We start from the raw sequence: 23,004 nt of genomic DNA, 5'->3' as shown, positions 1-23,004 counted from the left end.
AGCATTTCGGGGGGGGGGGGGGGGGGGGATTTGGGTACAGCCAAATAGTAGCATCAGTATGATTTTCAACCAAACAAGAGTTTGATCGTCAAACTAGTCTGCCTCTGAGTTAAAAAATTCACACTTCTAAACCTTCTGGTACAAAAAGGAAACAAGCTAAGCCACGTTTTTGTTTTTGTTTTTGCTTTTTCTGGTGCCACTTCTGGGGTAAAAAAAAAGTGGGGGGGGGCCAAGTGGTCAGACAATATGTATTCCTATGTTTTATCAAAGAAAGTGGGGGAGGGGGCTCCCCCCCCCCCCACTTTTTTTATCATTGATCGTTAACCCATTGCAGATCACTGCTCTATAGTGTAATCATGCATTATCCATGAACTTTGGCTCGAGAATACCCCCCATCACTCTTCAGTGGGTTAATGGTCTCTAAAAAATAACTGCCATCGTTTGGCTTGATGAGACATTCCACATTCCACCTGGACCAAGATGTAATATCATATGAACCTTATTTTCTTTCTTTCTTGTTTTTTAGATCATGTGAATCTTCAAAGTGATTTTCAATCTGTGTACTATAGTTTTTCACTTCTGGACATTTTTCACTTTTGGATTTTTATATTGAAAGGCATTATTTCTTGATGTGATACGCTTGAATACCACAGATATTTTTTCACATGGAATTTAATGTGAGTAAGGTGAATTACATGTATATCAAATTTGTATTCAAGTTTATCAAATATATTCCTTCTGAAATTGTGCTTGTAAAGCTGCTTTGCTATTGAGCATTCATGTGTACCCACCAAACAAACCAGATCAAGAAAAGTATTAGTAGATGTAAACATATCTTGCATTTGCCAAATAATCAATCTAGGACAGACTTGGGACATACGACATGATCTTAAGTTTTAATTGAGGTTTGTATGCAGACCTCTTAGCCATTCTGACTTTAGAGAAAAGAACCTGAATTTTGGCCATTCCCAGCTCTCGTGTCAGTGGGATTTTCCTTCTTTTCTATGTAATTTTACTGCACTCTCCTATATGGGAACTACTCTTTCTTTCCTACTTTTGAGCCAAATCACCCCTATTTCTCAGTTAGAAAGGTTTTGAGGTCTGATCATATCTGTTGTTTCTTTTGTAAGTACCAACAGGAGCACCAAAGGAATTGTTGTTTGAAATGGATGCTTGTTTTGACTTGTCAGGAGTGTACAGAAATCAAAAGGGAAACCTAAACGAGCTTCATTAAGCCACTTCAATCTCGAATCTGTCCATAGTTGTTAGATATTTCCAAGAGTCTATATCATGTGTGTTTTACAAAAGGTGTGTATTTCTGTTCTGCCTGAAATGATTCTATTCTTGTCAACCTGAAGGACCATGACACATTGATAGCGCGTGCTTGCCCATCTGTCTATTGACGTCATTAACATCACTAATCTCGGGCGTATGGTATTCTAAAGATGACTTGTAACTGGTTAGTGGCATTGTCAGAATGGATCTGTGCAGAATTACTCAGTATCTACTTCCATAACTTTCTGCAAAGAACATGACATGGCCAAAGGTATTCAACTTTTTTTTTTCTCTCTCTTTTTTGTTGTTGTTGTTGTTGACAGATGTTGCATATTGTGATATAATTGCACACATGTGGTCTGAAAGATTTAAGAGGCTTTAGTCTTCATATGCTTGCATCACTCTTGGTATTACGACACCTATTTAAGCTATTTTTTTTTTTATTGCAGACAGCTGAAGTGAGCACAAGAAGGCATTTATCTATTTCACATTAGCTATTAGCAAAGAACACTGATTCTGACAACTTGATTAATAGCAGTATTATGGTACTATATCACTGCTAGTACAATGAGTTACAGCAGGCAAATCTTAATTGACTTTGCAAAGTCAATCAAAATGCCTGCACGATGCTGGTAGTTATTTCTTAGTGAACCATTCGTAGCATACCTTTTTGAAGAATAAAGATACCTTGCCTTACAGGATTCAAGTTGCCATAGTTACGCCACTTGCTTATGCAGAGTTTTTTTAGGTATCATAGATACTTGTATAGGTGCATTTATAACACATAGAGAAAGAGGTGACATAGTCTTATACAGTATACGCTGATATTTCGCGAGGTTTTTATTTTCGCGAATTTTGCAAGTCAGAAGCTATTTGTGAAATTAAAGACACACAAAAAAAACATGGCTCTGATCCTGATATGAATATGACGTACAACGTGTAAGCGTATACATTTGTCCGTTTAGTACAGGACTCCACAATCGTGAATTTAACCACTTGCGAAATCTTTAGGAAGTCCCAATTCGCGAAAAATTTAGACTCGCTAAATATATGTCGTACACAGTACCTTTTGAAACTTGGAATTAAAGTACACGTTTTTATTGTAATCAATATTCTGAAGATGACACATCCACATGTACTTGCACACACAGGAACATAGGCATCCTTAATGTTTGTGTTCACCTGTTATTGTTTTACAGTTGTGAGACAAAAAACAAAAATTGATTTATTATTTGATACATCAGTAAATTGGCCCACTGAATTTTTAAATGTGGCAGACCCAACATTTGTTGAGGTGTGATGAGACATACTCAGTCTCATTGTCTAAAGAAAGTGCAATGTCTTTGTATGCATAGTGATTAGGCCTGTATCACTCAGAAATCAGTGATAGATGGACATCAGATTTGAATGATTATCCAGAGAATGTGTATTCCAGGGAGTGTAAGAAATTAGCAAGTACTGTACAAGTATAAGTTGGTACAAAATATATAGTTGTGAGAAGATTTATTTTTGAATGTTCTGTTAAAATATCCTCACTCCCGAAGTAAGCACAGGCCTATTCTTCTATATACTGTACTGGAGCCTCCTACATATGGAAATATTCTTTTTTGTCTGTTTGAGTAGGAGCAAAACTGTTAGAAATTGATCAATCTTCATTTTACTTCTCAGGACAAGAGATGCAGTATGTATCTGGTAATAAAACTTGCTGCACACTTTCTTTCAATCTTTTCTTCTTTTTATGTAACTGTCTCACCAGCATTGAAATTTATTCTTTGATTGCAAGATGTTCCCATCACATTTTGGTTTTCACCCACCCTTTCAAATGACTGCTGATTGATATGCATTATCTCAATGTATTTCCAATTTATCATTCTAGATTTGTGAGCTGATTTTGATGTGACTTGTACAGACTGTGTTATATTGGCATTCTGTTTTCGAAATTTTCAAATGTGTGTTGCAAATTGCCTAAATTTTGATATGGTGATATTTTGCTCTGCACTTTCAATACTAAATGGGTTATGTATTCATAGTTATGTTCTCTACATGTATTTTCATTTCACAAATACTATGCTTTTCAGCTGTTATTAAGAGTGAAGCTGTCATGTACTTTCCTGCAATTTGTTGCTTTTATTGTGACTCTTGAGAATGAAACTTATGATCTACCAGCAAATACTACCTATATTTTCATATCCCATTACGAGAGAAGTGATATCTACTGGAATCATGCCTTTCTGTGATTTTTTCCAAGCACTTCATATTCCATCAACCAAGGTGACATTTTCCCGCCCCGCACCTTTAGGCATGGGCTAGTTATTGCAGATGATGCAGTGATATCATTGAAGAATTATTGGAAAATCTCCAACAGAAGGGGGAATGTTTTATTATAATTGTCTTGTTCTAGGATGATGAAGTAAAACTGATTTGAAATCAATGATACATATCCTTTCACTCGATATCCAGATGCCACCTTCTCTTGGAAGAGTTGTATACGATTTGGAGGGCAAAGGTGATATTCAAACATAGTTTGTTTGCTTTTTCATCAGGAATATGTGGGAGTCAAGTTTGTCTGTACACTGTAGATAAAATGTAACAAGATGTGCAGCTTGTAGCTGTGACTTCAAGTTCCCATCATGCATTGTTTTCGCCATTGATCAAATGTGGTATTTGTTACATCAGCACCAATCAAGACTCAGAACAAAAATGCTGAACGCATTGTAAGAGTGTATATAGACTATGAGAGCATTCCATCACCTTGAAATTCTTGTACAGCTATCATTTTTTACGAATTTGTACATATCATATTGTGTTGGATTTTGTATTTTCGAATGATGTACGTAATGATGAATTTTTACAATATTTCCGAGATTTGATTTCTTGCTTCAATTGTGATTCTTTGTTGTGAATTTAAAAAGTTTGAATTTTGATTGTTTTGTGGTCAAGACGTCAGACCTACATAACATGGGAATGACTTCATAACATTATTCAAGACAAAGAGTCTGTTATGTGTGTGTGTGCTCAATGAACCCACCATTTATTGGGTTAAAGGGCACACCCATAATCATGTTGCATCTTCTGAAGAAAACTGTTCCAGAGTAGGGGAGTTATTCTGAGTAAACACAGGATTATCAGGGCGGCACATAATAACAAGCATTTAAGCTGTGTTGGACAAATTTTATTGCCACAACTATTTCAAAATTCAGTCAACCATGCCTAAGTCAAATCTATTTGAACTGAAGTAATAGCTTGGACTTAGAGAAAATTTGACTGATGAGGGATTTAAAATTCAATAGAATATACAGAGAAGAGGACTTGAAAAGACCTTTGACTTAGATGATTATTCAACTAATGCGAGGTTGACTTAAGCAATATTTACAGTAAGTGTCATCTGATGCAATATTTTATTTTAGCATTCTCAAAGGGTTGTGTCTGTTAAGTCACTACTCTGCCATTTGACTGGATATCTAGAAAAGACTGAAGTCCAAAATGAAATACTTACGGCAATGTGAGAAATGCTATTATTCTCGCTACCCTTGCGAGCATACTATAGGTTTTAATATAACACATGCAATAAACAGAAACCCAGTGCTGTATAGTAGACTTGTGGAATTGTCAATGGCAGATATATTAGAGTTATATCCTAGATTTATTCACACCAGCAATAGCTACAACCACTTTTTTTTTAAAATTTGTATTTGTGACCGTGCACCTCAAAACGAACAAAAAGTTGCACACACTGATTTTGTGTGAGGACTGAATATAGGTGAAAAGGGTCAACCGAGCCGATGTTGACTTTTTCATATTTTCTGAAAGAGCGAGTCTTCTTCTACATCATGCTAAAATTTGAAATCATAAAACGGGCAGGAAAGTGTGCTTTTTAGCCGTTTTTCTGGACATTGTTCGGCAGAATAGTGTGATTAAGTGTGTCTTTAGAGTCCCGTTTTCATTTCGTAAAAGCTTTGTACACACTCTTCACTTTCAAATCCTTTTGAGGGGATAACACTACTGCTTTGAAAGTTGGCATTAATTAAGGACAGAATGTGTTAATAAGGCATGATCAATTTCAATTTAATCTGATAATCTCTTCATTGTTGTTACTCCGGTGGTTTACATCCTGTTTTTTGTCCCATTCATCGCACAGCCAGGACAGCTTGGTAAAGATTAAGCGCTTGAATAGACACTGTACATCAGAGCCTCTTTTCTCAGTTTACACTTTTCCTGATTGTGTGCCTTCTTTCCAATATTTAGATAGGTTAGGAGAGTCAAATTGGTTTGAGTTATACATCATTTTAAAGCTAAGAGTCTGCTCTTTCAAGATATGATCTTAACTAAAATTTCATGTCTGGTGACTTTTTGTTTGTTTTGAGGTGCAGGGTCACATTTATTGTGTGGAAACTTATGGCAGGTATTCATTCCATAAATTGCTCAAAGGTTCACACATCCAACAAACAGAATTCATCCTGCTTTGTAATATTCCTTGTTTAAAGTCTCTACATCTGGGCCAGTATATTCAGAAAAAGAACAAAACAAAAACAAAAACAAAACAAAAACAAAAATTGGTGAATATTGTATGTTACTGCATCACGCCAAACATATGGTAAGTTGTAGCAATGAATGAGGAGGCTGTGTCTTTCTGATACAAAGATGTAGAACTAGTTTTAACATACACACATATCTCCCCCCCCCCCCCCCACACACACACTCATCATCATCATCATCATCATCATCATCATCATCATCATCATGATACACTGTTAAGTTGTGCTATGTAGCAACTTCAAGTATGAACACTAGATTCTCAACTGGATTCTTTTACCCCAAATGGCAAGCCAATAGTCTCTCTCTTTGTTCACGAGGTTGACACTGCTTTGCAAAACAGGAGACACAGTAAAGAGCCTCGCAAAGTTTTCACATCTTCTGGACTGGTATTTTATTAAACCAGTTCTCTTGGCCTAGTATGTTTCATGAGAAATTTATCATATGGGCTATGCCTGTGGAAAGCATTATTTTCATTGTGTTTCTTCACTTTTTTTTTTCAAAGTGTACCGTGTTCATGTGTTTGCTTGCCTCTGTACTTTGCAATCTGTCCTTTTGTTGTTGTTTTTTTCTTTGTTTTTTTATTAAAGACATTTATTAATGTTAAACAAATGCAGACATATCTTCATGCCTTTTCCTGTATACATTGTGACAGGATTTATGTTCTGAGAAAGAGAGGAAGAAAGCAAAATGTATCTGTGTAGAAGAAATGATGACTAGATGGAAAATGTGTGAGAAGTATCATAAAGTGATACCAGTACATGTATCCATGGAGATAGTTTAGCTCTCTGATGTATTTATCTATCCATCACTTTAGATGTCTGTTTTTCTGTTTACATGTTTGTCTGTCTGTCTGTCTATCTATCTATCTATCTACCTCTATCATTATTCTATCTATCTATCCATCTATCTATCTATATATCTATCTATCTATCTATCTATCTATCTATCTATCTATCTATCTATCTATCTATCTATCTATCTATCAATCTCTATCTCTATCTATCTATCTATATCTACCTCTATCAATCTCTATCTATCTTTATCTATCTGTCTATCTATCTCTCTCTATCTATCCATCTATCTCTATCTATCTATCTATCCATCTATCTATCTATCTATCTATCTATCTATCTATCTATCCATCTATCTATCTGTCTGTCTGTCTGTCTGTCTGTCTGTCTGTCTGTCTGTCTGTCTGTCTGGAGTCAAAAGGGGCCTGAGCTTTCGATCCTAGCAGAATCTTTGTCAGAGGCAAAATGACAAACAGGCAGGGAAAGCAATCACATACAAGGACTTCACACAACAAGAACAGTCAGGGACAGGCTGGGTACACAGAACAAAGAAAACAAAAGGAGAGGATAGGAGGTCATGGGCAAGGAGCCCAACAGGTAAAAGGAGGGGGATTAGAGCAGGAGGGTGGATAGACAAAAGGCAGAGGAGGGTCGGTAATGATCCTGAGGACCATGGGGACAACCATTGAAGGAAAAGGATGAATAGGGAGGCAACATCAAACAAGATAAGGAACAACAGAGGGATAAAGAAAGGAAAAGAGTGAAATAGTCTCAGCTATCTATCTATCTGTCTATCTATCTATCTATCTATCTATATCTATCTATCTCTATCTCTACCTATCAATCTCTATCTCTATCTATCCATCTCTATCTATTCATCTATCTATCTATCTATCTATCTATCTATATCTCTCTATCTATCTCTATACATCTATCTATCTATACTATCTATCTATCTCTATCTATCTATCTATCTATCTATCTATCTATCTATCTATCTCTATCTATCTATCTATCTATCTATCTATCTATCTATCTATCTATCTATCTCTATCTGTCTATCTATCTGTCTATCTCTATCTATCTATCTATCTATCTATCTATCTATCTATCTATCTCTATCTATCTCTATCGATTCTATCTCTATCTATCTCTACCTACCTACCTACTGACCTACCAGTACCTTCCGATACTTAACTTTCTGTCTGTCTGTCAGCTATCTACCGATCCTTCTATATCTTAAAATGTTGCGACTATACATACGTACATGTAAGGGGGGGGGGGGGGGTTGGGAGGAAGAGATTGATGCATACATTGCATATAATGACTGTATACGTCATACATACACAGTGGCGTATCAAGGCGGGGCGCAATGGGCCCGCGCCCCCTCTTGTTTATTTGCTAAAACAAAAGATATAAAAAGAAAAAAAATGGAGGGGGCGAGAGTGCCCCCCCCCCCTTTACAGAATTCCTGGATCCGCCCCTGCATACATAGGCTTACACACGCACAAACACAAATACATACACGCACACACATACCAACACGCACACTCATACACTGTACTCGTATCAAGGACAGAAAAATCAAAGTTACTTGTTTAATATGTGTGTAGGTGTGTGGATGTGTGAAAACTACATGGACAGTGAATGAGGCTCATGAATAATCCATCTCTGCTGAACCAGTGGAACGTTGTTTCGAATTTCATCTCAAATAAAATACAGTGTAATTTCATCAACCGAGAACAAAATGAAAACGTCTGAAAACAGGTTACAGAATCGAGCTCTTGCCTTAAAATCAAAATAAAAACAACAACAACAATAAGCGCCGTGACCCGAAATGACCCCTGGGCCCTGGTACGGTACACTTTTTTTGTTACTCTGATCTCTTTGTCGCTGCTTGGTTTCATCTCGTGCGTGAGGATGTATCAGTTATATAGACACTGTTAGATGATAGAAATAGACTTTTTGTAGAACTGTTTTGGATGGTCGAAAAGATAAGATGATATACGCCCGACGGAGTTATCTCAACTGGCAAGTTCTAGTGCAGTGCAGTGACAAGCTGTGCCTTGTCCCACGTATCGAGTTCTGTGTTGGTGTTTCATACTTGCTCTCTGCAGCATGCGTGCAGCTGTGGAGCTGTGTGTGCCTGTGACTCCTTGTGACTCCGTGTGACTAGTGCAGTGCCAGTGCAGTGTGAGTGTATTGTAAGTCTCATGAGCTCTACAACTAAGCAAACTGTCATCACTGTTACTAACATTATCATACTATTCATAGTACTTTTTACAAGACATCAGATATGGCCAATTTAGTAAACCAACTCTAAGTCAAACGAACAAAGTTCTATCAAAGTAAAACTTTAAACTTAACGTTATAGACTAGAGATGTTGAGTCGACCTATTTTAGAATTAGATTGTACGAGTGTGTGTGTAGTCTCAGGAGGTTCTGCACATTTATAAGAAGAAAAAGATTCTATATCACTTGTGTCTTGGGCTTGGCCCGCCTCACCTAGCCCATGTGGCTTGGACTAGGACTCGGGAGCGCGAGCGTGCACATCCATGCATTAGCAAGTAAGGCATAAGGGTAGGGTAGTGAAGACTGATAAGTGATATATAGAGTAAAAACCCCAATTTTCGGCCGCCCTCCAATATCTGGACACTTGTCACTTATCACAAGCCAGCAAATTCTACCGTCACAACACACGCATATCACATCGTTTCACATACCCGGTACTGTACTGGCACACTCATTCACTACAGCCTGCAGGAAAGTGCCTGAGTCACCGAAAAAAATCCATCTAAAATCCCAAATTTTGCCGTAAAAAACGCAGAATCGGCGCAACTTTTCCAAAGCGTGCGCGAATTAGGTCCCGTGTAGAGAATTGGGGTCGCCGAAAAAGCGCTAAAAATTGAAAAATCACGCCGTTCTGTTTCGAGATTTTTCGCTTATTGCAAGCTCAGAGTGTGATGGTATCCTCAAAATCTCAAAAGAAAAACAAAATCTTCGTACGTGCCGATGCTATGAATAAATGTACAGGGGCTGAATGCAAGAGCTGAGTCACCAAAATTCGGACACGAACAGGCGCCGCAACGTCTTCGATGCAACCTTGTGCCAACAAGGTATGGCGCGCGCTCATTTTTCAGCGGCCTTGTATGCGTATTGACATTGCGCGTGTGTCCGAATTTTGGAGAGGGGAATTGACAAGGTGATGATATTTGGGGATTTTGTGAAATTTTATGTATTTTACAAAATCAATATTGGGGAAACGTAGGTTGATCTATTTAACATACATTGTTATAAATATAATTTTGTAGAGTATCATTTGAGTTTAAAAAATATTACGGAAAAGCTTAAGTGTCCAAAAATTGGTGCTTTTACTCTAGTCTAGTAACGGCTGCTCTCAATGTTATGACGGGGTATTCGGCCATTGTTTTATCACTCGTTGGTTCGCACACGCTTCTGCAGTGGTATATCATAGTTGAATCCATTTTCTTTATTCTACTTCGGCTTTGATAATAGCCATTTTTCATTCAGTTTCAAGTGCAAGGCTAGGACCCAGGTCTACAGATTGATGAGTAGATCCTATCTATGAAACAGTACCCGTACCGGTACAGTACTTCATGAGTAGTAAATACAAATCTATTCTATAGAATGCATCTAATGTCATGTTGGGGGGGGGGGGGGGGAGGGGGGTGAATAGCACATCAGAAGGCCAGGGCAGGGTTTTGTATTTCCTCCAACAGAAAGGATGATGGACCGATAAATCTGTCTTTTGATGTTCAGTGGCCTCTTGTTAACTGTATGGTCGGTAAAACGGTCAGCCCCTCACTGATGTTGTGAGGGGCCGACCGTATTACCGACCATACAGTTAACAAGAAACCACTGAACAAAGATTTATCGGTCTTTGTTGATGCAAGAAATGTTTGTTTTGAGTGTGTTTTTGTCAAACTGGAGTTACTGCTGATGTGAAAATGTTCGAAGCATCTATCATTATATTTCTTTCATAAATTTGACATTAGCCACTCTTCTGAATTCTTTGTCACTGTTGCAACTTATTGTTATGCAATAAATTTTCTCCCAGAGTGTGTAGGTCTTACCTTTATGTGTATATTATCAAAATGCTTCCAGATACGAGTGGGTACACTGTATACATTATAATTAAATTTCCCCATGATATAAACAGCTGCAAATAATTTGATAAATGTTGTTCCTGTACTTTTTCATCTGCTTGATTGTTTAAGCAGTACAGTCTGCCGTAATCAAACAAAAGATGAGGAGATCAACGCGATCAGCGTCGGGTCAGCCAACCAGTCCAGTGCCCCTACTGCAGGAAGAAAGGAGTACACGGTCCAGGACAGCCTCAGAAGACCTTGTTGTCTTGGAGCTGCCGCGCATTACCCGGAACTTCAAACGAACAGGCAAATCACCTGACCCTCCCAAGACAGTCCTGAAGGGCGAGGGCGCTGCTGCGACGACTGCTGATGGATCCTCAAAGCCTGAGAAGCGAGTCCAACGCTTGTCTCCTGCCGAGGCAAAGACAGATCTCTCTACAAAGAGGAGGCGCCGATCAGGCAGACTTGCAGATGCAGAGGAGGAGAAAGATGGAGGCGATGGCCACGAGAAAAAACAGGATGAACCAGAGGAACTGTCACCGACAGTTGAGAGGGTTGTTGAACGCAAAGGGAAAAGTTCAAAGGAAAGGGCAAAACACGATGATAATGTGAAGGGAAAGGATTTGAAAGGAAAAGAAGAAAAAGATACCGAACTCAAAGAAGGAAAGATTGGTAAGAGCAAAGAGGAAAAAGATGGTAAAAGCAAAGAAGAGAAAGATGGCAGGAGCAAGGAAGAAAAGGATGGCAAAAGCAAAGAAGGGAGGGAAAGTAAGAGTAAAGCAAAGGATTCCATCCATGAAGAGAGTCCCAAAAAGGACCAAAAGAAGAAAGATGAATTAGCAGCTCCAAGAGAGTCAGTTGGATCCAAGCGGAGGAGGACAAGATCTGGGAGACATGGACAGGATGAGGAAGGGAATGTGGAAAAGGGACAGACGGATGCTCAAAGTGCTGAAAATGATCAGAGTGAAAAAGTAAGTGATCCCATGGAACCATACCGAGAGCCCAAAGTACGAGACAAAGAGTTGAAGTTATCTCTCAGAAGTGTTCCAGATAAGGGAAAGGATGACACATCAAAACTAAGGTCTCCTCCTCAGAGTCCTGGAAAACAAAGAAAGGAAGGACAGAAAAAGATTGAATTGCTGAAACTGGATCTTGATGTCAGCGAGGGGTCCGCAAAGAGTGGACGGCCATCCTCAAAATGTGCTATGAGTCCTCCACTGAGAATGAGTCCAAGGCGAGCGAGACAACCAAGTGGACAGAAAGATCATCCAACAGAGTCTCAGCAGGCAAAGGATCCTCCATCAGCCAGTGAGGCGGTGGTAGCTGTGTCACCATCACACCAAGAAGCAACAGCTGAGAGCGGTGTGGCAGAAGATAAGCATGAAGAGCCCGCCAAAAAGCGAACAAGGTCCAGCTCAGTTTGCAAGAATTTGTCAGAAGAGTTTGAAGGCACAAAGAAAAGCCCCAGGTCTCCCACCAGGCAAACCAGAGCCAGGAGAGACTCGGAGTCCAATCCAAAGTCCGAAGGTCCTGAGCCAACAGAAGATGAACTGCTGCTCACTCTTCCCAAGTCTCCCAAGGCGAGGAGAAGCAGAAGTCCTGTGAAGTCTCCAAGGGATAGTGGTCAAGTGTCGCCAAGGAAAGGGCTGAGGTCTAGCAAGCCCGCAGAGAATGGAGTTGCTCCAAACCCTGATGAACCTGTCCTTGAAGCTCCAGGAGACAAGGAGGAAGCTCATGTCGTCACCGTGGAAGCATCTCAACTGCTGTCTGCACCAATTGATGTAACTCCTGTGGTAGAGAGTGACAACTTAGAGGATCAGATTGTGAACCATGAGGACATTCTTCAAGACAGTCTAGAAGAAATGGTGGAGGAGCAGCCCCTGGTGAGTGAGATGATTGCAGTGGAGGAGGAGAAGGAGGAATTTGATGTGTCCGAGATCTCAGACGATGTAGCCGCCAAGGTGCAAGAGTGGAAGCTGCAGGAAGAGGACAGCGTTGGTTTCCAGGGAGACGAGTGGTACGCAGAGGAGGTTGACGAAGGAGAACCTTTCTACTTTGAGTCCGATCACATGGCTCTGAAGGGCAATAAAGAGTAAGTACTAAGGTATTCCTTACTTAACATCATGTCTGGATGACATGCGATTTCTGGCTATTGCTCTTTCCAATCTCATGAAGCTGCCCAGTACTTGCGGAGAAATTAAGTCTTACACTGATATATATTGCATAGTCAATCAACTTGTGCAAGTTACTGCAGTCATCCACAAAAAGCAAATTTCAGGGGCACAAAAAGGAAGAAAAAATAATCATTTGCAGATGGGTCATCTTTCCAGGTTTCTTTACTTTGTATACATCTGTGACTTTCATTTTCAGTGCCTAAAAGGACATTGCCATCAGCTGAATGCTGAATAATATGAAGCCTACTAAACATGGAAGTAACTGCATTGCCCATGAATGACCAATGAATTATTTGTAAAGTCAGTGAAAGTAGAAGTGTTCACATCTGTAGCAAGGCACTGTAAAGCGATTTCAAGAATTTGTTCTGTGCAGTGCAAATATTTCCATGTTTGTCTCCACTTGCCCTTTAGTTACAGGATGTTGCTCCGGACAATAACAACCCTGGAGGCCCAGAGGAAACAAGCCGTGAAAGATCTTGACAAACTTGTCACCGCCCAGCGAGAAGCTCTGAGAAACCCTCTCAAGTTTGTGCAGAAGCTGCAGAAAAAGGTCTGGTAAATCACTGGCAACTTCTGCATTTTAATACTCTAGGGTGCAGTCTGTAATTTTCAGGTTATTTCTGACATTGATGGCCCTCATGGGCAATATTCTGTTTGATGGGCAAAGTTACCTAGCCAGCCACCAATAATTGCTTCATGTCATTTTGAATCATATTTTTGATGCTTAAAAATAAAATTTAATTCATAAATTACTCAGTTGATTAGCCTCTCTTTCATCTGCATCTGTATCTAAATCTTTCCTTATTGTTATGCAGTTGATTTTGGTGTATAAATGTATTCAGACATTGTCATAACTTGGTGTAACACCCACAATGATTTGATATGGAAAAAAAATAATAGTATTTTCCTTGGGCAGGACACTCTGCATCTCCCGTCAGCTCAGCGAATCGTGCTTCTTCCGGAAATCCCCTGGGGGCGCTATCTAGGCCACGCTGATAGCAAGGAGCTTATTCAGGGGTTGTCACACCAAACTAGGGGGAGCATTAAACAGAAAGGTAATTAATTCTTCCAAGCATAATGCTTGCCAATTCACTGTCTCACTAAGATGTCTGGGGTGTGACATACAATTATGAAAGTTCTTGAGTCATGGAATGAATAGAAACCATGTTATTAAAAAAAAAAATGACATGAGGAGAGAAAGCCATCACATTACTTCTTGGACGTAAGTAAAACAAGTTAACAAGATGCAGTCAAAAGCGAAGAATTGCAATTTATAGTGTGAACATCTAGGTACTGGTATCCATTTATGTTTTAATTAATTACCGTTACAATGTCCATTTTCTTTTGGAAAAAGGCATCGTGACAAAACATGGTGTGATTCACAAGAAATTCATGGAAAATTTGATATCTTTATGAACATGCTCCAACACATAATTTACATCGTAAAGTAGACAAATAATCAGGTTGTTGTCTTTTTATTCCACTGTGTGAGGAAGGACATGTCTGCAAAGTTGCAGTACTTGTAGTAGTAGTATTAATACATTGCATAATTTGCATTTCTTATATCTTTTGTGTACAGTCTGGATAGATTTTCTATCATTGATGAAGTTCCACATCGTGATCACTGCTCTCCTGCAGGCATAGCCAACAGAGATATTTAGGGACACTTTGTGGTTATGTTTTTTTTTTTTTTTTTCCATTTCCCAGATGGGACAAATGAGAGTGCTCCTTCAGTTGTTGCTGGGCCGAGTAGCGTTCAGACCCAAGACCCACTCGAGGATGAGAAAGTAGGAATGTTGTTCTCTTTACTGCACACATAAGACATATTGAAAGACTGCATTAGATTTGTTTTTTCATACTGTTGTTGCTGTAATTTGTTTGTTTGTTTGATTGTATTTTATTTCGGCTGGATAGCGTTGCCTTCTGTTGATGATAATCCCATTTTGTTGAGAATTAAGTTTTCTGTGTTGTAAAAGTGACAGGGCAGTAAAAGTTGTTTACATGTCAGATTAATTGTTTACATGTGACATCTTTTCCGGGTACAATCAACCTCACCCACATCAAATCCAAAGACACAAGAGAAAATCCTTTGACTTCATGACTTTTGACGAGCTCATTTTACTTACATCTGGGGGTGGAATATTTTTTTGGACTTAGCCAATTTTTCAACTTAGGTGAGGTTGACTGTACCTAATAGAACTCGTGAATCACACCTGGAAATCGTCTGAAGTGATCACTAGTAGATTAAGGTGTTATCCATGATTTGAAATGCATTGAAATAGAATGATGAAGTCACTTACAATGTAATGTCCTCATGATTAATGTAGTATATAATTATCAATGACTTATTTGTTTCACTCTTGTTGCTCTTGTTTGGAAATTACCATTTCTAGTAACTTAGCCTTTTCCTTGTTTTTGTTATGTTTTTTTTTTTCCTATCGTAGTTGAAGAGTGTGATTCGTGGACGTGTTTGGGATGACAGTAAGCCAGAGACGTTTAATCGTCTGTGGACAGTGGAAGAACAGGTTGGCAAACAATCCATATATGCAAGTGTTCTTCTTCCTCCCCTTTTCTACCTATAGTCTGCATTTTGCATTTCCTCTGTCTTGAAAGTTGCAGTAATTGTGGTGATATTCCTGAATCATTCCCATGCTTTTTAGGGAGATATAAAGCAGGAGTAAGACATCAATGAGATCATGAAAGACAAAGAAGGCTGGAAACGAACTAATCCATGGATGGTGGGAGATCTTCCCAACTTGATAGATTGGTGATATGTAGATGTATAATGTGAAGAGCTGTCCAATGGTTATCATGAATAGGGGCATTGCAAGTATTTTCTGAAGACGTAAAATATGTAATGTTTGGTAAGAGTAAGACCCATTAATACATTCGTAAGTGATAGTGTACTGAACTGGCATGTTCTCAAAGTTTACACACAGATGTACATATATGGGACTTCAGTACCTAGTGGTAATCATCCTTTGGAGGTGATGATGATATGGCATGATGTCTCCAAACATGAGAAATTATCATCTTCCAATTACAAAAGAATGGTCAGTCTGTTCATACATGTCTTCGCGTTCAGAAACATAATTTTCTCCCTTCGAAATCATGGGAAGGGGTGAGTGATTATGGATATGGACATTCTGCAGATGGTTGTCTTAGACTTGTTCACCAGGATTTTGCCCTGTGCTCTCTGGTCCTGACATATTTCCCCCATCATCTCATTTGTGTAGAAACGGCTGGAGGAGCTTCTTGTCAAGTATCCATCCGAGGAAGTGGAGGCGAGGCGGTGGGAGAAGATCGCTAAGGATCTTGGCAACAGGACGCGACATCAGGTGGGAAATGAAAAACAAGAATTGGGTTTATTTGCTTTCACTCGTTTGGTTCAAGTGATATAATTGCAATATGTGGAGGATAAAATAGAGTACCCTTTCATTAGAAACAAGGACATTTAAAAAAACACCCGATATTTGCCAAGTCTTTCCCTTGTGTTACTATGTCTAAGAAGAGCTGTGCCTCCTGTCACTCCACATTTTTCAAAGTTGATATGCCTCTTGCGATTACTGTCTCAATTACAGGTTTCAGTCAGCTTTGAAACTTGAGCACCCTTTCATTAGGAACATGGAAAATGCTTGCTATCTAATAAGTCTTTCCCCTGTGTTACTGTGTATTAGAAGAGCTGTGCCTCGTTTCACAAGACGTTTTTTCAAAGTTGAGTTACCTCGTGCGATTGCTATCTCAATTGGAAATTTCAGTCAGCTTTGAATTTTTGTGCTCATTACCACGTTAATTGCAATTATCCCAAGATGCAACTGGAAGTGTGCTGTGTGCCATCAAGAATGCTGAAGAAAGATCACTTCTATCGAATGTTGTTCATATAGAACCCTGATACTTTCTTATGAGAAATGAATATAGTTAGTTGTGTTGCTGCTTTAAGATGTGTATGTGAGTGTGTGAGTGTTCGTTGATACTGGCTTGAGATATTTGCAAGGTTTCTAAGATGCATAGTTGTTACACGTTAGTTCTCAAAAAGGTTAAGGCATTGACAATAATTATATTATAGATTTTGTTCACTGAAGAGCCAAACATACTGTCGCCTGCAAGGCAGTACAAAGTTGCTGTGTATTTGTGCATGAGTTTGGATTTATTTTTGTGACAACTAAGAATGCTCTTAAATGCTGATGACCAAGCTACATGTACCATGGGACCACTGGTGTTTTATCCCCTCTGCTGGATTGGGCAATTACTGTAAAAGTGGAATTTTTGCAGTGTAGAAATTTTCACGCGACCAGAAACAGGCGCAAAAATGGAGGCACAAAATACTTTTGCTTGCTATATGTTCCAGTCATTAATGTCTTGATTCTGTGGAATTTAAACGTGACAAATCATCTTATCCGGCGTAGCGCTACAAATTATGTGAAAATATCCCTTTTACAATAAGTTATTAAGGGTGCCTTGCCTGGGAACACACAGGTGATACCATGGCCATGTCTGATGTTGCTTGACCCAGAATCCTACATTTTAAACTGTGGAATGGTACATGATGGAATTGAATGTATGTTTTTGTCTTGTTATCTCACCAGGTTGCCAGCAGAGTTCAGAAATACTTCATCAAGCTGAGCAAGGCCGGTCTACCTGTCCCCGGGAGGACACCAAACCTGTCCACCTACTGTACCAAGAAGGTGAGGTAACACTTGGGCTGGTGGAGGAGTTGCTGTCATCCATGAAATTTTAGTTTTTGTCTCTTGTCTTATTTTTTTTTTTACTTGTAGTTAGTCAAAACATTCAGCTACTTGGTAATGGTAAGTTTTCCTTACTGGGCCCTGTTGCATTAAAGTTGCAATCAGACACAAGTCAGAAAGTCAAACGTATGTCTCTGAATACTTAATTCTGATCGGCTGATACTTAAATAATGTTTGATTTTTTTTCAACTTATGCTTGATTCCATTTTTTCATGCAACAGTGCCCAGAACTGATCATTGCACCCTTGTATAAACTGTCATCAACACGAGTATTTCAATATGACACACTCCTCTGTGTATGCATCATTTGGAATATGTAGGAAATAATTGGTGGATATCCATGCCAAAGAAAACTTGTGTCTGCTCTTCGTACATCAAAAGTCAAGTTTTGTTTGGTTCATTTTTCAGTCAATTATACGTTCATTCACCAGAGTTGAATAATTTAGTAATGACTGCATTTATTATATCATGGGAAGGTAGTTACAAATTGTCCTAAAAGTGGAATGAGGTGAAGTGTAGATTGTTACGGAAGAATTTTTAGATCCCTGGAATCTGGCTAGTAATCTAGATCACAATATGGAGCTATGGAGTAGAGGTTGTCTTTGGATGACCACCTGTACTGTTCACACTTGCTCACAATTTTCATTTTCACATCCCTATTGCCCTGTGTACATTATTGCAGCCGTCTCAGCGGAGGTACACAAATCCCTTCAACAAACTGACTCTAGCGCCCTCTACATTCCTGCAGTCGGTGAGGGCGCCGGTCCTCATGACGGATGACGATGAGCCAATGGAGATGGATCTAGACTATGATGCAGACTCCATCATGGTAATTTGACTGCTGCTGCATTCTTTATGTTTTTTTTTAGTCTAGGCTTGTTGCAAATAACGCTACCGTGAAAGTGTCCATGCACTAGCATTCTTAATCTCCAAACAACTTTAATTTAATGCAGTCTTGCCTGATTAGATACGTGGGAATGTTATGTATATCAAATCAATTCTAATTTGTGGTATTGATAGATAACAGCCCCCAAGTCCTCCACAAACAGAGATTTTTTTCATGGTCTAAATTGGCACATTGGGTAAATGCTACCTTGGCACCATGAAGAGAGTTCTTGCTTTTGCCACGAGGTGTCTTTTTAAGATAATGTAAAACCAGAAATATTTGCGGCTTGAAACTTTCACAAATCGGAGCCAACAATCTTTTTTGCAGCTTGAAATGTTCACAAATTGGCACTTGCATTCAATGCAGCCGTTGTTGAGACAAAAAAAAACTTTTGTGTATCTTGTACTTGGGGAATATTGGCTTCTTGCAAAATTTACGCAAAAAATTGTGGTTTTACAGTAGGATTAGTCCAGTCTTATCTTGGCAACCCTGCGCTTCCTTTACAAAGTTTTGCAAGATTGTCTGCACATTAGATATATCACTTTCAACAAACTTTTGCCTATAACTCTGCATAATGTTTGTTCTTGAAGGAGGATGATGACGTTCCTACAGAGCTGAAAGAGACGGCAGAGTACAAGGAGCTGGTCCGACTCAAAAAACTCAGAAATATTACTCTCAAACAGCAGGTGAGGTCAACAAACAATATGCTGGGATTGACGAGAAGTAGATATTAGATGATGATGTAGTCAACTCTCTGTAGTGACTCCTAAGGACTTGTTTACAAATCTTCTCTCATTTGTCATTTTCTGAAAATAGATTTCAAATGAAATTCAATCCTTCACATGAAATTATGTTGGAGTTGTAAGGATTTAGCTAAATTTACTTGTTACGTAGAGTGTGGGTGCTTAATTATACAGTGTATAAGATTGTGTGTGATTGTTGGAAAGTACAGACCAATGGGAGAGTTTTGATAGAAGTATGTCGTTGCATCTAATTTCCACATGTAATTGTGACTAATGTCCCATATTTCATGCAAAGATTGTAATATTTTCATCTCTCCATTTTGTCATACTAATTTGTGTGTTTACATGAATCAGTTAGATCAGTGTCGGCTACACATTCTAATAGGCAGAAGTGATGTCATCATGTGGCAAGTCTCCCATTGAACTGTACACAAATCTTCTTTAACTTGCCTTTTTGGCATGAAATCATAGAAAAAGATACATCCTTCACATCATATTGTTGGTTTATTATAACTTTGCAACAATGACTGTTAAATGGGGGGGGGGGGGGGGTGGAGAGGGGTTGCAGTCACTGCATAATCAAAAGCATGAGTTTAATAATAGTGTGTACAAACGAATGTGAGAGTTACGAGATGACATCATCGCCTCTTCCAATTTGTGTGTACTCAGTGAGAACATATGTAATGTCAAGATTCCATTAACTTTCGGAGTCTGGTTCTGATTTTGATGAAACATCCATCATGCTATTCCTCAGATTTTACCCTGTGTATAAGTCTACATGAATATAATGTAGAATTTCACATTAACCCTTTTTGTGCCAAGGACTTTGAACAGTGTGTACAATTCTGTTCCAATTGGCACTCAAAGTACACAAACGCTTTATGCCTCTTAGCTAGGGTTTCTTTTCACTTGACCCTCTCTTCCTTTGCTCTTTCTCACTTTGTGGCAGACTGAGGTAAGCCACAGCGGGTACAGCTGTGATGGATGCGAGATGTCGCCCATCGTGGGACTGAGGTGGCATTGCGTCAGTTGTCCCCCAGAAGTCTCCACCGACCTGTGCCAGAACTGTGCCAATGAGTGAGTCTGAGGAGTGGGGCAGTAAAAACATGCATCCCCCATTAGCATGGGAGGAGGTGGAGGATGGGTTGGTGGGGAAGGATGGGGATGGGGCATGTCTTCTTCTCTGGACATTACTCCACACTTGTCCAATTCTTGACACATCTTCTTCGTGTGTCGTTTAGGGCGGCCACATCATCTTGGATGCACCAATAGGGCACCAGAGGGTGGACTAGGATATGTTTCATGGTCTGGTCCTCCCCATGATCAGTCTACGAACCTTACCATTAGAGAAGTTGTGTTTGCATACATATTTTTTTTTCTATCAGATGTTAGTGTCACCCATTAGACTCTCCTAAGCAAGTGTATTAGGTCCCTCCCCCCCCCCCCTTTGTGTATACAGTATATCAATATCTAGATACATAGGTGTAGATAGATTGTTTCACGGGTGAAGATAAAAACAGACAAACATACAAACAGGCAGACAGACAGACAATCAAATGTAAAAGCACTCATAGAGCGCACACTTTCGCCAAGCAGTTCATTTCTACCCATACAGGAGTGCAGAAAATTACCCAATTTCCCAATATAGAAGCCTTTTGTTTACGTCATCAGCTTTAAGCTGCGTGGCACCTCGCCCAAGCAGAGCATGCGCTTTAGAGCATGTGCTTTAGAGCATGTATGCAAATCTCAAATATGCCCAGCTTCAACTCCCAAGTTCATTGACCCTATCTGCCAAAAGATAGAAAATCCTTTAAAAACCCATAAAAAATATGCGGATCAGTACCAAAATTTAATATGTTCCTTGTGCCATTATTTTTCCTGCAAGTTTAACTCAAATCCATTCACAAATTTTTGAGTTATTTGCAAACAAACAAGCGAAATAACAACGATGAAAACATAACCTCCTTCCTGGGCGGAGGTAATCAACTATTCTGTGCATGATACCACCATCATTTTCACAGTTTCTTACTTACGGTACAGGAGGTTTACTTAATAGCTGTACATCTTTCAGTTTGTGCAGTGACTGAAAAGGAAAATTGTGAGAAGATTGTCATAAAATATAGTGAAATGCTCTCAGTCTCTCATTTCTGTTAATTTGCAAACTTGTCTGTTCCTATGTATTTTCCTTCAAACATACCTACAGTGATTTCCAGTCAGAGGTGCACGCAAGTTCTCATCAACTGGAAGCTGTCCACTCCAGCCAGTCGGGTGGCTTCGTCGACTCTGACTACACCAGCTTCACGGGGATGTCTGGCGACTACAACTACCTTGATCCCAACTACAGCCCTGCTGTCCTCTGACCTTTGACCTGTGACCTGCAGAGGCAGCACTGAATGTACCAAACCAGAACCCTCCCAGAAGAGAAATCTAGTAATTGTGAGCTAGAAGGTACCATGGCAACTCAAGAAGCATGGGGCATGTTGGCCATTACCAGCTGCTGGCGTGGAAACTGCGGTCACCGAGAGCTGCAGTGTTGCAATGGGCATTAGGTCACAAGCACCAGGATGTTTGGGTGTAGCTCCCTCATTGTTGAAACCTGTCCATGACAGACCCTATTCAAGGCTAACCTTTGACCCAGAGCTCGTGATCGTTGCAGGCATGGGATCCAGTGGATGTGTTCTGTATGAATGAAGCCAAGTCATACTTGGGGTAACTTTTGAAGTTTTGTTCAGTCGCTGTACAGAAGGGAAAGTTATTGGCAACTTTTTTTGTTGTTGTACGAGAGGAAGATGGCATTTGCATGAAAAATAAAGCAAGATTGAATTGGTGTCTTGTAAAGATGCTTGAAAATGGGATTTTTTACCGGTATGTTGTCAATCTGTCAATTTGCCAAGCATATGGCAGAGGAGATATATTACGCTCTTATGGAAGAACTGGCAAAGATCCATAATTGTTGTTTGGTCCATGCTCCCAGCGTATGACTGCAGTTGCAAACTTGTTTCCATACCGTCGTGTGTAATCTCTTTGGTGTTCACATGCAGAGCTCTTGTGTTGTTGAAACATTATTCAAGCATGGTTTAGTCACGTTTCAAACCACAACTTGCCACTGCAGTAAACCTCACTGAAGTCGACACTGCAAAAGTTGACATTTTTAACAAATTGTCCAGATTTTTTCCCCTGTAATTCTTCATTTCGTGGACATGTATGAATCAACATATTGGCAATGTCAACAATATCTATTAATCCCAGCTGGGGAAATCATGCATTAATTTCAGTGTTTCACAATAAATGAAATATCTTCAACGATGGCAAAGCTAATATGGTATTCATTGCTTCTTCCTGTCAACACTTTGTAAGCACGCATGTTATTGTTAGTGGTGTCCTCATTTTAACAAGGTTTATCTGTACATGTGTGGTATGTGGTTGAATCAAGTTGAATCTGCCAGTGGCAGTTTGAGGAGTTGTAGACATGACCAATAGTTAGCCAGAGCGTGCCAAATTAGCAATAGGGAGCAACCTGTCGTTGTAGGCCTAGACAGATACATCACAGAAATATCAGTAGCAGAGACTCCAACCCCAAGCACCTTCTAATCTGGAGATTCTCCTGCCTGAAACCCCTAGCAAACAGGAGACTCCAACTTGATGTGCGCAAAGCACACATCACGAGCGTGAAGCGCGAAATTCCTTGCGGCCGGCATCCAGGGCCCACTGAAGGGCCCTGGAAGCTCTAAGTTTCTAGATGCTC

General features: G+C 39.5%; 2 protein-coding genes across 2 annotated transcripts; both read left to right on the top strand.

The window, feature by feature from the left end:
- The first annotated feature begins 10,849 nt into the window (after positions 1 to 10,849).
- LOC139744621 (uncharacterized) lies at positions 10,850 to 11,686 on the top strand. The gene is made up of 2 exons (XM_071655053.1): positions 10,850 to 11,564; positions 11,674 to 11,686. Exons 1-2 carry the CDS (start codon positions 10,870 to 10,872, stop codon positions 11,684 to 11,686), a joined length of 708 nt encoding a protein of 235 aa, XP_071511154.1. The 5' UTR covers positions 10,850 to 10,869.
- Positions 11,600 to 21,628, top strand: LOC139743894 (ZZ-type zinc finger-containing protein 3-like). Its single transcript, XM_071654364.1, has 11 exons — positions 11,600 to 12,803; positions 13,297 to 13,435; positions 13,802 to 13,940; positions 14,593 to 14,672; positions 15,330 to 15,410; positions 16,122 to 16,223; positions 17,472 to 17,570; positions 18,313 to 18,459; positions 19,107 to 19,202; positions 20,209 to 20,336; positions 21,463 to 21,628. The coding sequence occupies exons 1-11, from the start codon at positions 11,695 to 11,697 to the stop codon at positions 21,617 to 21,619; spliced, it is 2,277 nt and encodes a 758-aa protein (XP_071510465.1). The 5' UTR covers positions 11,600 to 11,694; the 3' UTR covers positions 21,620 to 21,628.
- Positions 21,629 to 23,004: the final 1,376 nt, after the last annotated feature.

This window comes from Diadema antillarum, unplaced genomic scaffold (assembly GCF_040938485.1).
Source record: "Diadema antillarum isolate AM-2024a unplaced genomic scaffold, OU_Dant_1.0 scf00000035, whole genome shotgun sequence".
Classification (NCBI taxonomy): domain Eukaryota; kingdom Metazoa; phylum Echinodermata; class Echinoidea; order Diadematoida; family Diadematidae; genus Diadema; species Diadema antillarum.
Note: the sequence above shows the minus strand (reverse complement) of the source record. Positions and strands in the feature narration are given on the sequence as shown.